Source organism: Lates calcarifer, linkage group LG2, assembly GCF_001640805.2.
Source record: "Lates calcarifer isolate ASB-BC8 linkage group LG2, TLL_Latcal_v3, whole genome shotgun sequence".
Taxonomy (NCBI): domain Eukaryota; kingdom Metazoa; phylum Chordata; class Actinopteri; family Centropomidae; genus Lates; species Lates calcarifer.
The window spans coordinates 15,576,258-15,591,719 of record NC_066834.1 but is presented as its reverse complement, the minus strand read 5'-3'; the positions used below and the strand labels follow the sequence as shown (position 1 = coordinate 15,591,719).

Here is a 15,462-nt window from a genome sequence, read left to right as displayed (position 1 = left end):
TCATGCGACGTCACTCACACTGTCTGATCAGTCCCTGAAACTTTCCACAGATAACCTGTATGCTTGGTCAAAAGGAACCAGACTGTTTCTCAATGTCAGGTTGTTTAAAAAGCAAATTGTATGTGCCGTAATTCTTCGAGGATGGACACTCTGTTATTGGTTGTATGGCTCTTCCTGTGCCTCCTAACCACTGGTTCTCACAATCTGGTTTCTTATTTGTTCAGGCTTTTACCATGTGAGACCATTGCATTAAAGACAACCCAGTCTGAAACAGAGGAAGTTGTGGTGGCAGGTTATTTTATAACTGTGTTCACAGATTTAGCCTGAATTAGATGTTACAGATGTAATCAAATTTGTTGCAGTGATCACAGGTGTACTCGCCTTTACTGCTTTGAAGTTGTGCTTTGGGTCCCATATTTTCAGTGTAGTCTATCTAATCTGTTTGTTTTTAATTATACATCAGATCAAATACCTGACACTTAAATTTAAAAACAATACAACAATAAGACAACACTGTTTGGAATCATTTAACATTTTAGTGATATTGCACAGGAGTTTTTTTGGATACTGTAACTAAGCGGTCGGTTTACACATCAGTGCCTCAAAGCTCCAACTTCTGGACGAAAGAAATAACTTTATTTGACTAAAGAGTGTTGTCAAAAGTCATCTGAGTCCGCAGCTTCACTGTGGCTGAGTATATCTTATTTGACACTGACCAAGACCTCAAGCTGCTTTCACTACACTGCTGATGTAGGCTCTGAGCCAGCATCGACTGGAGATAAAACTTACATGCAATACCTGCTCAGACCTGTAGGGGTCAGCAGATTCGCAGCTCAGAAACAGCAGTTTATTGTAACAGGAGGAAAGGCTTGTATACATTTTAGCAGATGTTACGCTCATGTCATCAGCCCTATTCAGGACCATCAGAGACTTCAGACTCCTGAGCTCAGTAACTACGGCTAACCTTAAACTAATTGTAACCTAATCCCTAAAACTAAATCTTAACCCTCAAAAAGCAGTCTTTGCCCATGGGGACGTAATTTTTTTTGGTGTGTATTGAGTTTAAGGGGTCCCCACCAGAATATAAAAACAACCCCACACGTGCACTTACACACAGTGACAGTCAGCAGCTCTCCAGAGCTTCGGCCGTATAATGAGTTTCAGCTGATTTGTTGCTAGTGACAGCATTTGTTGATGCATTGTCAGGGGCTCAAGGATAACCAGCACTTCTTTCAATTATTGGAGTAAACATTCAGTGTCTGTCCTTGTGTCCTACACGCGCACACACACACACACACACACACACACACACACACACACACACATACAGACACATACACACTTGAGTATGTGGGGGTGGGGGGTGTAGGGAGTCAGTTGCACAAGCGTATCTCTGTCTCTGTAAAATAGCACAGGCCCATGGAAATATTTGCTGCAACAGTTAAACAGTGTCTCCAAATATTTGTGCAACTGCAATTGAAAATGTGTTGTACTTGCGCACTTAAAGGATGTAAGATGTATGTTTAGTATAAACACAAGTACCAGCATCATCCGTTTTTACAGCTGGAGGGGCTTCTTAGTACAGTACAGTAAGGTTGGACTGTTCTATGAGCTTTTGCCAATATTCCAATAGTCCCTTTATTTTTATAGTGTCTTTTTGGTCACTGAAACCAATCAGTTTTGTTGCAAGGGTCACATAGACTGATATAAAGCAGTGGTTAAAGTGTTGACTGAAACTGTATTGAATGTTTGATCAAATAATTGTAACTCAGGGTCCACTCAGTACCTTTTTCAACCACATCTCACAGTCTTCCACAGGAGATGGATTTTGCTCAGCTGTCACGGATGACTTTCCATGACAGGTGAACAGAAAAAAACAGGCTGGGAAGCCAGGAGCTTTTTCCAAAATTGTCAAGAACCAACAAAATAATCACTTAAATCAGGCAATATCAAATATATAACAAAGAATCTGAAAAACAAAACTTAGATTGTGACCAGTCATTTGATGTACTCAACTTTGAGTACAGTTTTCTATACTCACTGGCACAGACACAGTTCAGTTTTCCAAAGGTAGTAGGAAGTAAGTTAATAATATATTGTGTGCAGCGAGGTTAAAACAAACAGATTTAAATGTGATGCTAGTTTGGGTCTGATATAGTGCTGAAGATCTGCTCGGGACATTCCTGTTCTGGACTCCTAAAAAGATGAAGTACTGCTGCAGTTTGATGTCTACATTTAATTAGTGTTTCTGTAGATTTGCATCCAAATGTTTTTGCCTTAAAGAAAACCATTTCCAGAGTCAACAGTAAAGTGTGTCACCATTCAGACTGGAGGGCCATGGTTTATGTTGTCCCTGTGGTTGAAGATTACATCAAAGGCCTGTGAGCTGAGGATGATAGAGGGACGGAGGAGATGCTCTGGATGAGCAAGAAGTCAGGAGGGTTGCTGATAAAAGAAAGGCTTTGTTTCTCTTTGTGACCCTAACCCTATCATTATCTTTAAGATACTTTGCCACAGTACTAAATTATCTCCATTCATAACTGTAGACAGATAAATATCTATACTCTTTCATCCCATTTACACCAGGGATTAAAATATGATCTGTATCCAGATATATTATCCAGATAATAAACTACCAAATCTTACCGTTGTCTTCAGACTTCACATCATCCCGAGAGATCAGATTTCTGTTCTGTGACGCAAAGCCTCAGCAGGATTACTCACCCTTATCATTTGAAGTCGAGTCTGAGACACTGTTGGTGGGCTGGCTCTGAACTGTCTGGTTCAGTCGGCTGATTTACCAGAAGTGGTCGGGTAGATCGAATCACATTCACAGCACATTTAAACATGTGCTTTTCCTTATGTGGTTAAGATGTCTGAATACAGATCATAGTTTAACACCAGATGTAAACAGGATCTTTAAATGACCTTGTAACCCTTTTCAGCTTGATGCAAATCGATAATTCTTCATTTTAAGTCTGCTGAGATGTTTGTTTTATAGCATGGTTCTAACTCACACCTCCAGTATTGTTTCGTTGATCACCAACTCCTTTGTTGATGGCATTAGCCTGAGGATTCACAGACTTACACTGTCAGTGTTTGAATGATGTATTCAATGTGAACAATACAGTAATTTCTGTGTTAAAATAGATTAAAATAGATGTGTTGTGTATATTTACCATCTGACTCTGGGTAAGACCGTTCCAGGCTTTGGTCTAAATAATAAACAAGAACTTGTGTTTTTGTGTTTGTGTGTGTTAGGCTCTTTTTAGAGAAATCAAAGCTGGAGTACTCTGAGGAGGAGAGTAACATCCTGGGCCAGGGTGGTAGTGGGACCATCATCTACCGAGCCCGATACTGTGACCAGCCGGTGGCCGTCAAACGCTTCCACTTCAAGAAGTGTCGACAGCAGACCATCAGCAGCGACACAGGTACAGAGGCGTGTTCTTCTTCTTTAGTGAATTATTTGAAGCTTGACTGGAAGCTGCTGATGAACAGTAGATGGTGTTAATACTAACTGTTAACACTACTACGTCTATGTATCTACAACTAAATCCAGTTGCCCTTTATTCAACCCTTCTTGGAAAACCATGACCTGGATGACTGAGAATCTTAACATACATATTAGTTGGGATTATCTTCTTTATTCTCCATATATCCCAAATGTAAGTATCCCTTTTTTTAATGTGACATCTGTGCTGTTTCTCATTCCCCTTCTCACCGTTTCAGACACCATGGTGAAACACCTGCAGTCTGCAGATGCCTGTCGGAGCTTCTCTGAATTTCGCCAGGAGGCCAGTATGTTGCACTCTCTTCAGCATCCCTGCATCGTCTCTTTGGTGGGCATCAGCATCCACCCGCTTTGCTTCGCCCTGCAGTTAGCGCCTCTGGGCAGCCTCAACACTGTGCTGGAGGAGAAGCACAAAGGCAAAGGCACGTACAGAGGCAGTCATCATGTGGTTTTTCTCTTGTAGTTGGCCTGTTTGTATTCATAGCAGAACAAGCTTATGTTTTTTTTATTTGTAGGCTCAAAGTACATGCCCCTCGGTCACATGCTAACCTTCAGAGTAGCCTATCAGATTGCAGCAGGACTGGCATATCTACACAGGAAGAGCATCATCTTCTGTGACCTTAAATCTGACAACATCCTGGTCTGGTCTCTGCAGGTCTGTATATTATTCACAATAAAGTCCTTTCATTTGTTGGCTGCTGTTTCTATCATCTAATTTATTAACTCCTTCATGTGTCTTCTTCCAGGTTCAGGATCCAGTCAACATTAAACTTTCTGACTATGGCATTTCTCGACAATCCTTCCATGAGGGTGCGCTGGGGGTCGAGGGCACACCGGGTTACCAGGCTCCTGAGATCCGACCAGGCATCGTGTATGATGAGAAGGTGACTGACTGCCTCTTCTTAACTGATTTGTGGACCGAGTTTATGAATCTTTTTTGTCACTCTGTTGGTCATATATATACATGCAGTACAACAAGATAACTTCACAACTTTTTGCCAGATTTTCCTTTTATAACATTAAGTATAGACAGTCGTGGCCCCCAGCCGAATTATATAGATAGAAATACTTCATTTATGCTAATGGGAAATGACAGTTTCACAGCAGTCAAGAATAAGAGCACTCAAGGAGGTTAATAAGAAATAAAATTCAATAAAACCATGCATAAAAAGCAATCAACTAAAATAAAATTATGTCTGAGAAAAAGAGTAATTTTAACTCTGATGTTTACTGCATTCATACTATATAATGATTGCCACATAGACAGATGTACACTGTGTAAATAGGTAATATTGTGCAATGTGCAGCAAGGTGCTGGATAGAGATTGTGAATTAACTGTGCACAGGATACAGTGCAGACCACTGATATTTATATTTTTGTTCTTTAGCCTCTGAGCTTCACCACATTCAATTTGAAATGAAATAATGGAAACTACATTTAAATGCCAAGTCTTACAACAATATAGATGAGCTGGGGTTAGCTGAAATTAAACAAGTGCACATAAATTAGGTAAATAACATTTACCAAAAATATTTAGTGTTCTTATTTTTTAGATTTTTTTTCTTCAGTTTCTTTTGGGGACAAAGGTTTGTGGTGGTGGGTGGGCTGTCGTCCCAGGACAGTGATAGAGAAAACACTGGTCTGGTCCTACTGAAGGGAACCTCTCCAAGGGATCAATAAAGTTTTTATATATCTGGTCTTTCTGGTAATACCCAACCAATTGTGGTCATGGAGAGTGAGTGACTACACATAATCAGATAAACTTGTATTTTCTTGAAGCCATTACTAAAAAAACAAGCCAACAAAACTTGCTTGCTAGTGTTAGCTAACATGTGTAGGGAGACTTTTTGCCTCAAGCTAAACTCCGCACAGAAAAAACATAATAAAAGTAAAAGGTTACATATATTTGGCTTTCCTCCTCATGTTGACAGATGTCACCTCACAGTGCAACTACCAAAGAAACATTTTAATTTTAAACCCTTCAAATTTTGGCTCTTTGATTTTAGTGATGGTGTTAATGTCTCTGTTAATGTCTCCATCAGATGATTTATTCAGTTTAGTAGATGCCTCTCATGGTCTGAATTCCAAACTGAAAACAGAAGGATTATCTCAAAGCAAACCCAGCTGGGGTTTACTCGAAAGATGATCACTCATCATAGCCAACACAGCCTCCATCCTGCTCTGTACCTCTCTGTGATTTTTCCTTCATCTCCATCACATATGAAAGTTTCCTAACTGGGGACACACGTTGAATTAATAATACAGGGTAATCACTGAAGCATGGGGAAGAATGGGGAGTTTTACACTGCAGTAGAAATGTATCTGGACTTTGAGCAGAAGGTGAAAGAGCTGCTCCTTCCTCAGTATTTATTTTACTTGTTGAAACAGGGGATTTATGGTTAATGGGCTGATTGTTTTGACTGGCTACTTCCTCTCTTTAGCATGTTGCCTTACTGTCTGATTAGCACCATATGTTTACTTTAATGGCAAAGAAGAAAACCTGTAGACTCATGCAGGTTTTACCACAGCTGTTTTTGCCTCCACACAAAAACTGATCGCAGTCCATGACTCTGTACCATTTTGATTTTTTTTTTGTGCTAGTACCAACAAAGTTTCACACCAAAACAATTCTTTTTTGATAAATTTTACTTTGTAGAATATAAACATGATTTTCATATAACCCATAAGCCAGAGATCTCAAATGTGACAAATGTTTTGATTCATATCAGGAAATATCTGAGCAAAGAAAAATCATCAAACATCTTCAGAGGTCTCATTTTGTCCAACCAACAGTCCAAAATCCAAACATATCTGGTTGACAATGATATGAAACAGAGAAAAACAGCAAATCTTCAAATTGGAGAGGAAACAACTAGAGAATATTAGACTCAAATGATGAATTAACAAAAATGAACTGAATTGTTAAATATTTCTTTGTCTGTTGGCTTGATTAATCAGCTGGTCGCTACAGCAGTAAATGTAACTTGAGCATGGATATTGGTGTTGGTCTGATGTGGCTGGTCCAGGCTTTTCTGAGCTTCTCTTCTCTCCAGGGGAGCTAGCTTTACTAGGGTTTAATGTTTTACTGGTCCTGGCCTCTGTAGAGAAGCTTTCAAAGAGCAGATAAAATGATCTTTAAGCCTCCATCTCTATTCACCAGCCTCTCTCTCCCACAGAGTCTGTTGACCTTGGCCAATCAAACACCTTTTTATCTCTCCTGGGCATTAACTTCACTGTTTGATGAGGTTTAATTATTTTAATGAGATGCAGACAAGGCCAGAGAGAGACTAAATTTAAATTATGAAGCAAGTGGGAAAGGAATGAAGAGTATAATAGGAAAATAAATGAAAAACCAGCTTCATGGCTGTTAACTTGCTTGCCAGCTACAAATATCTTGATTTGTCAATGAGGATCTGGACAACATACAGTGATACCACCAGAACACTGTTACTAGCCATTTGTTTATGGGCTTGGATAATATCAACAGAGCTCAGAGACTAGATTAGGAATGCCAAACATGGATTGTTTATTATAGTTGGTATATAATGAAGAGTGTGGTCTAGAAATGTGTAAAATGTGTGTCATCCAGCTGAAATAACCCTGATACTTCCCCTCCAGGTACCTTGGTGCTTTGAGTGCATTGCAGGGAATTTGATAACCAAAGTTATCTCTGTTTATGAACAACAGTTTGCTCTTATTGTGGAATAAAAAGCCATATGAATGAAAGCCATAACAATGATCAGCACTTCTATCAGTGGAAGAAAGAGTCCAAAAGCCCATCAGGAAGTTAGCACTTCCTGTTCCCTTGTCCCAAAGTCAATGGGTTTTTGGTTAAATGTCTGAAATAAGGTCTGTGGTTTTAATACAAGCTCAAGACATTTTTATTCTACAACATTAAATATCATCAGAAAACACCTCACTTGTGATTTGTTTAAGCTTTTGTATGTCTTAAAAAATCGCATTGGCTTTTTGTCAAGGGAACCAGGGTGATGCTAACGTCCGGGTTGACTTACAGAAATACATCATCCCTGCACCTCTCTATTATACCTCCTATCTGTTCTGGCCATGTAGAGATACTTTGACCTTCCTTGGACCTGACTGAAAAACAGACCCAAGGAAAACCTGCCATTGATTTTCAATTGCTTGTTCACCTGAACAAGACAGACTATTTTGGTCAAATAGTCTGCAAATGTTGTCAACAGAGTGTCTACCCGCCAATGTTAGCATTAGCAGGTTTACTTACTGCTCATTAATTTCTTTAGCTCACCAAGAGCTGTCTCCAGCTGTGAAAAGCAACACCAGTGAACTCCTGTTTTGCTTGTTTTTATCACCTGTTCTCTTCTACTGAAGTTAGCATGCTAACCAGCTAGTCCAATCCCACCAGTCTTATAATACCACCAATAATGAGCCCCCCCCCCCTCGCCCCAGTTGTATATAATACAATAGATTATCATACCACATAAGTTAATGACTCCAATATTAATACAAATATGCAACTGGCTCTGTAGCGGTCTTTTTATGTTGGGAAGGATGTGGATAGAGCGTCTTTCTAGCAAGAATAAAAGCTGGAGACAAAATGAAGGGTGAGAAGATTCTAGACTAATCAAACTGAGGTCCTGGGGACTTCCTTATATGAACATGCCATCATTTTGTGATGCCATAACATACCACAGACCTCGAATGTGTCTGGAGCCTCTACCAAGTGATGTCACAGCAAAAGTAGCTGAGTGGTTTTGGCATCACACAATTGTTTACCTCTAGTTATTCTTGGAATTCCCACAGGGGCACCCTCCCCCTCAGTCACTATCTGTGACCATTCAGAGACAAGCTGAGGAATCCACTTGGGTATTTTGGTTCTCAGATATGGGTTTCAAGGATGAGATGAGTGAGGAAAGAATGGAAAAACTGGAGTTTATCTTTGCAAAGAAGAAGTGTGGCAGTTTTTGGTTTTGTTTCGGTTGTTTTTGTGTTTTGTCACACTTAATGACCAAAGGTGCTTTTTGGAATCAAGGGCCATGACAACTGCAAACAAGAGGAAAAACTCAAAGACACTCTGAAGCTCTAGGAGATAAGAGAGAGTAGGATAAGCTGATTCTGTGGGGTATCTATCAATCAGTGTCTCCATTATCATTATCAGTAAAAGTCAAGCTATCATTGCCATTCATTTCCTGCCCTGTGTTCACCTGCTGATAATTATAGGATCATGGTTTCTCAGTACTGTATACTGTATGTTTTACACCAGTCTTTTATTGTATCTTTGATGATCATTTAATTTTGGTTCATCTTTTGATTACTGTCCATTTCATCAACATTCCTGACATAACTTACCTCCAGCCACACACTCTTTTAAATCCAAGGTTGTATTTCACGTTCACATCATGCACAAATCTCCAAAACCTGACCTTGACATTCCTTGGTTTTTGAAGGTGGACATGTTCTCCTATGGTATGGTGCTGTATGAGCTGCTGTCTGGGCGAAGGCCAGCACTGGGACAGCACCAGCTTCAGATAGCAAAGAAGCTCTCCAAAGGCATACGGCCGGTGCTGGGCAGTCCAGAGGAGGTCCAGTTCCACTGCCTCCACAGCCTGCTGACTGAATGCTGGGACACCAAGCCTGAAAAGGTGAGCCTCCCTGCTTTGCCCTGATTTGTAGGAAGCAGACTTAATTGTACTGTAGTGGTTAAGTTCCATGAAAAAGTATTAAAAACATACTGAAAAAAATTCTCATCCACCATCACTAAGACACAGGGTCATTAGCTGCAGCTTGGTTGTATGTTCTAGTCAACAAAACTGGTTATGTGCCTTGTCACACAAAGACAGAATGAACCTTTCATGCAGTGCACCCTCCCTATTTTTCTCTTTTTCTCCTAGCTGGAAAGTTAAAAATAAAAAAGCTGCTTGCAATAACAGGGACATAGCATGTCTGTCTGTAGCAGTTTTAGCACATAATGTGAGTGCTGCTGAGCAGAGGGGATGATAGAAATATAAACTGGACAATGGACTGCATTTCATACAATGTTTTGTGTTTAGTTATGTCAGCCGAGCACTTTACAATACAAGTGACATTCACCCATGCATTCCTATGGGGCTTGTATTTACATATTCACAACGCTCTAACTCACACACATGCATTCACGCATTGATGCTACATCAGGGCCAATTTGGGGTTCAGTATCTTGCCCAAGGATACTTCAGCATGCAGACTGGAGGAGCCGGGGATCGGACCACTGACCTTCCAATTAGTGGGCAACCTGCTCTACCTCCTGAGCCACAGCCGCATTAGGCATTATTATTTCAGTTGTATTAAATAAACAATGACTAATTGTATTAAATGTCTCCCAAAGGTTTGTGTGACACAATAGTGTTCAGTTTTATTAGTAATAGTTCAGTCACAACCTACAGGTCCCATGGCTTTAGTCAGCAGAAGGCAGTGATGTTCTGGACTCAAGAAAAACAGCAGATTACAGTTACCCTCTGTGTGTTTCTGTGTGTGTGTGTGCAGAGGCCGGTGGCCATGCAGTGTGTGAGGCAGATGCAGGAGCCCACCTTCCCCTGCCTCAGGTATATATTGTCCTGTGACAGTCAATCACAGCTCTTCCTGTCCCAGCTGCAGGGATACAGTGCTGTGTTCTGGTGCGGAGACAAGGACAACAGGTTTGTTTCAACTCTTAAAAACATTCTGAGTGAACTCTAGAGACAGTTTGATGTTTGATGTGAACATGAACTGAAGCTCCTGGTCAGAATCTGATCCATTACCTCCCACTACCCTTCCCTACATCCTCATCTCTCTCTTCCACTGAGCTTTACCTACCTGTTTGCAAACTGTCAGTAAACTCAAAGAGAGGGAAGAAGGAGAGAGGGAGTGCCTTACTAAACTATATCCAATCAATGAAACTGATTAAATTGACAGGTGAACTCCAGTGAAGATCAAGACACATTTGGTGGAAAACTAAAGAAAAATTTCAGATTTTTAATAAATTTGCAATGATTTCTAAAAGCATGTTTTTACTTTGTTATATAGGTTATTGAGGGTAGATTGATATGCATTGACCAAGAATGCATGAAATAAAAGAGCAAAAGTGCTTCAAATGAGAATAAATGTTGATAAAAAGAAAATTCTAAAATGGTTATAAATAATCAGTGGGGAAAAGAACCAAGAGAATGACCTTGTGTATTAAAAGGTACATCTTAGGTGTAAGTCCAGAGCAGGACGTAAAGGTCATCAGTAAAATCTTAAAATCAATTCTAAGATGAAGTCAGTGAAGAGAAGCTAAAATGCAGGTAAACTGGTCTTTTTTTTTTTTTTTTAGTTCTGGTGAAATGTCTGGCATCTGCATTTTGGACAAATTGTCATTTCTTAACTGTGTTGTTTCAAACATGTGAAGAGGGAGAGATGGTAATGTCTTTGTGTGTTGCTGTATTTGTGTTGAATAGGAACTACAGTGTGGTGAATGTGGAGAAGGGCCAGGTGGAGGTGAAGAGGATGTCCTGTCCAGGCAGCAGGATCAGCTGTCAGATGAAAATGTCTAACACTCTGTGGATGGCCACTGAGGTGCACAACACCACCTGAAATCACTTTCATGTTTTACACATGCTTTATGCTGTAGAGTTTTAAACAAATTGTGTTTGCATTTTGCTTGTGTTTATGTCACAGGAGCAGGAAGTATTTATCTACAGTCTGAAGGACATGTGTCCACTCAGTCAACCCCAGAAACAGTTCTCCTGTCCAGCTGTCATCACCTGCCTGTTCCCTGTTCCAGCAATAGAACAGGTCAGCACACGTTACAACATACAAACACAAGATGTTCTACTCATGTCTGTTTTCACAGAGTCAGTAGTGTGAGAAGCAGGTTTTTGTCCCTGGATGAATAAAAAAATCTGGAAAAAGTTTCATAAGCTAGAAACTATCCAAGGTGGCGTTGGCAAACCACCTTCATATGCTCAGTTTGTTCAGTTTGTTCCCTCAAGTTAATTATTTTTCTGCAAAGATTAACACAACTGAAAGACTGATGATCTGTTGGGCATATGTCAACTAACAGAGTTATGGCAGTTGTCAGAGGTGATGGGATGCTGCTTGTACAGCAGCGCATCGCTGTAAAAGTGAAAAAGAGAAATCTTAGTAGGTCACATGTGTAATATTTCTGACAGCTTCCAGCACAGGTCTGAACTGAATCCTGTCTGGTTTACATAAAGACTACAGCAGCACAAGGTTCAATAAACACAGAGATTAAATGCAGGTTTTGTTCACCTGTAAAACATTTATCGATTAATTATTGTCTCTGATGCACAAACAAAATTAAATCAGCTCATTAAAGAAGGAAACACTGTGAGCCAATTTTAAATTGTTTTTTTTTTTCATGTACGATCAATAAAAAAGGGATGTTTTTCCTTTGAGGGCAGGGCACCTTGTAAACATGCAGATCAATAATCAGTCCAGCGCCCCCCACCATGACAGGTAATAGCTTATCTGTCATTCAAAATTGCCCTAAAACATCAGTTGGTTGTGAGTGTGAGGCACCAAAGAATACTTCAATGGGAGAAGTTGTTTTACGGTCTGTATTGCTGTTCCCTCCCACTCTGACCTTTGACCTGCTGTCTTCCTAACAATCTATATGTAACTGTTACGTCCTTGTTCCCTTTTGAAGTGTAGGGGATGGAATCCAGATGTTATCAAGGGGTGGGGGGAGGTGGGTCAACTCTCCAGCCTGTAGTGGTATCAGTGAGTGGACTGAAGTGTCATCATTTTTTTCTGTGTGATTCTCTATTTGAAAAGTGCCCTCAGATAACTTCTGTTGTAATTTGATGATATATAAATATAAATACCTTGATTCATAAATAACTTGACTTACTGGTCATAGTAATACAGGAAGAAGTTTAAAGAGTTTGGAAACAGAACAAAAACCTCAAATGGTGTAAATTAAGTAAATGCATTCAAATGCCATGTAAAATAAAGTATCTTTATACAGACAGTATATGTGAAATAATGAGTCTGGTTGATGCAATTCTGCAATTCTGACTCATTAAAAGACACGGTTCACAGTTTTTAATTGAAGCTAATATGAGGCTTGAATTAGACAAAGCAAGTTGGAATATTTGTCCTTGTTGTTGCATGTAGGTTTATTGCAGGCATTTTCTAATGCAAGTATAAGGACATATCGCTCCACCATGTCTCAGCAGGGAAACACTGTCTAGGGAAATATAAACAGGGCTTTTTGTTCTAAAAAGACGACTTCAAACTGCTGAATCTTAATTTTGTTTAAATTTTTGAGTCTTGGGGTGTAAGTTGATTATTAAAATGTAAATGTAGAAAGATCTCCTCCTCACCTGTTACAGAGCCTGGACAGAGTGTTTGCGGGAATGTCTGACGGCCTGTTGGCGGTGTACAGCTTGGTGGAGGAGCTTCCTCTGGAGGGGGAAACCTACCTGTGTTCACACACCCTCAACAAAACCGTGTTTGGTCTGAAGGACTCAGATCCCAGACAGAGACCCTACGCAGTCAGGAGCATGGCCCTGGTCAGCAGTGGTTCGCAGGTGAGCCAGTAATTATGTTTGATGTCTTTATGTTATGGCTATTGAGTGAACACCCCATCTTCACTGTGTTGTTCCTGCCCCTGTTTTTATCAGTTATGGTTCTCCAATGGTCCGGGTGTGCTGGTCATCGACTGTCTGAGTCTTAAGGCAGTTCGGAGGCTGGAGCCCTACAACCCGCCGTCCTCCATCGTATCCATGGCAACCAGCTTCAGTCTGTGGGGAGAGGAGGCGGTCTGGACCCTGGATGACCACATCAACACCCTGCTGCTCTTTCATGCTGCTTCCTATGAGCTCTGTGCCAAGTACTGGTGAGTGGAGCTTCAATGTTCAGGACTGTCACAATTTGTTCTTTCACAGTTTTAAGACATTTTATTTCTACCTATAGCTTTCAGCTGTTTCAACAACATGTTTCTGCTCTCAGCTTCTTCTCCTCATTCATTTCAGCTCCCAGCTCCAGTTTTACATTATAGCTTTTTAGCATTCAAGTTTTCTCCTGCATTTCACCTGTTTTTCAGCCATTTTCAGCATTGCTTCAGCAAACTCCCTCATCTTTCAGCTTCCATTCTGTGCATTTACATTTTGGCCATTAAGCATTTTTTCAGCACTGTACTTTAGCTCACATCTTCCTGTTTCCTTAAGGCTCTGAGCGGAAATGCATTTTCTAGTATGTGAATAATGTTTAATTGGTGATGTGCACCATCCATAAAAGGGTTGTTTGAAACCTGCGCTTTCAACTGAGACAGAACGGGTTTGTAAGTCACTACACACTTGTAGCTTCAGTTTCTCCAGGTTTCAGAAAGCTGTGGTGCATTTAGAGATATTCCTGATGTGCTGATTTTAACTTCATGTCACGGTTTCAGCTGCAGTGACAGCAACCCTCTACGAGACATCTTCACTGTGCAGCGTCCTGCCGGGGTTACCATGGTGACAGCCACTGACCTGAAGACCACGGACCAAGAAGAGAAAGTGGAATGGACTAATGGAGAGGTGACACTGATCTACAGTGAGGATGCAGGCACTCAGATCATCCAGCACCAGGATTCAATGACAGACTACTGCTCCATCTCATCCAACTGCTCCCTGGAGCCTCTGGGGTCAGACTGTTCCAACTCCGCCGACCTTGGTTCATTATCCACCCATTGCAGCGTGGCACAGCCGGCAGACCAGGATGGGACGGACATCAGCCAGGACCAGCAGCTGTTCACCAGTCCTGATCTGGACTCTACAGAGACTGTGAACCCCACAGTGCCTCAGCTGCAAGCCTTCAGTGTGCTGCCAGTGAATGGATCTTTGTGGATCCCCAGGTAGAAAACAGAGCACAGCACATACACACAGGAAGTGTATGTGAAATAAATGCACAAAATAAATATCACATCTAAATATACATACATCAGTATGAATCAGCAAAAAAAAAAAAAAAGTGTAAATTCTCACTACTTTTATATAATAATATATGCTGATCTACAGAAGGCTATACATTCCTGAAGTTCTTCCACTATTAAAACTTGAGGAATGTAAGGGTCATTAAAGGTTTTTGTAATGTGTCAGTTAGTTGCCAGGAAACATTTGTAGCATCGCTTTATCAAAAGCAGTAAATATCATAAGTCACTGCAGTATCACAAGCTGTAATATAACTTTCAAACAGTTTTAGGAGGTCAAGCTGACAATATTTTGTAAATGTAGGTATGACTGTTTTATTTATATATTCAATTATATATTGTGAGTTGTACACACAATACTCCTATGCTTTTGTTAACCTCATTAATTAACAATCACTTAGTGTCTGGGTTCTGTGTGTTTTGTTGTTTGACAGGCGTGGAGGTGATGTGATGGTCATTGAGATGCAGCCACATGGCGATCAGCTGAGGGGGCGTGTCATCGCCGTCCTCAGTCCACCTGGATGTTCCTCTTTGGGGTGAGTTTATTTCCTATTAAGAGTAGAGCTGTTCAAAGGTTTTTCCAACACCTCTGTCAAATGTTTAGATTTGTTTTAGAATTAGTAATTGAGTTGGGTCAAATAAGACTTGATAAACCATAATGTGAAGGATGGTAGTATTCATTTTACAACATTGATTTCCAAGATTTGTATCAGTTAATTTTTAATGCAGCCTTAAAGAGCTGGAAAAACAAGATTAAAAACAACTACATCATGATGCATCAGTCAAATTTCCAGGCAGTTTGTGGTATCATGTTTTATCAAAAGTGACTCACATTAAAGGAGGTGCTCTCAGAAGAGATAAGTCTTAAGGAAATTCTTGAAGATAGAGAGGGATTCTCTGATAGTGTTTGGGAGCTGGTTCCACCATCGGGGAACCACAGACAAAAATAGTCTGGACTGAGAACGCCGTGTGCAGGGATGGTGATGGCAGAGGATGATCCCTGGAGGAACACAGTGACTGCGAAGGAGCATGAGCCTGAAT

At 40.5% G+C, this 15,462-nt stretch overlaps 1 protein-coding gene across 1 annotated transcript in view; it reads left to right on the top strand.

Annotated features, from left to right (window-relative positions):
* Positions 1–15,462, top strand: part of lrrk1 (leucine-rich repeat kinase 1) — a 49,731-nt gene that overhangs the window by 29,651 nt on the left and 4,618 nt on the right. Inside the window, 12 exon segments of the mRNA XM_018692896.2 lie at positions 3,262–3,431; positions 3,730–3,933; positions 4,027–4,166; positions 4,258–4,395; positions 8,939–9,133; positions 10,014–10,165; positions 10,946–11,063; positions 11,166–11,282; positions 12,845–13,042; positions 13,136–13,350; positions 13,903–14,346; positions 14,856–14,957. Of these exon segments, the coding sequence (XP_018548412.1) occupies positions 3,262–3,431; positions 3,730–3,933; positions 4,027–4,166; positions 4,258–4,395; positions 8,939–9,133; positions 10,014–10,165; positions 10,946–11,063; positions 11,166–11,282; positions 12,845–13,042; positions 13,136–13,350; positions 13,903–14,346; positions 14,856–14,957 (2,193 nt within the window).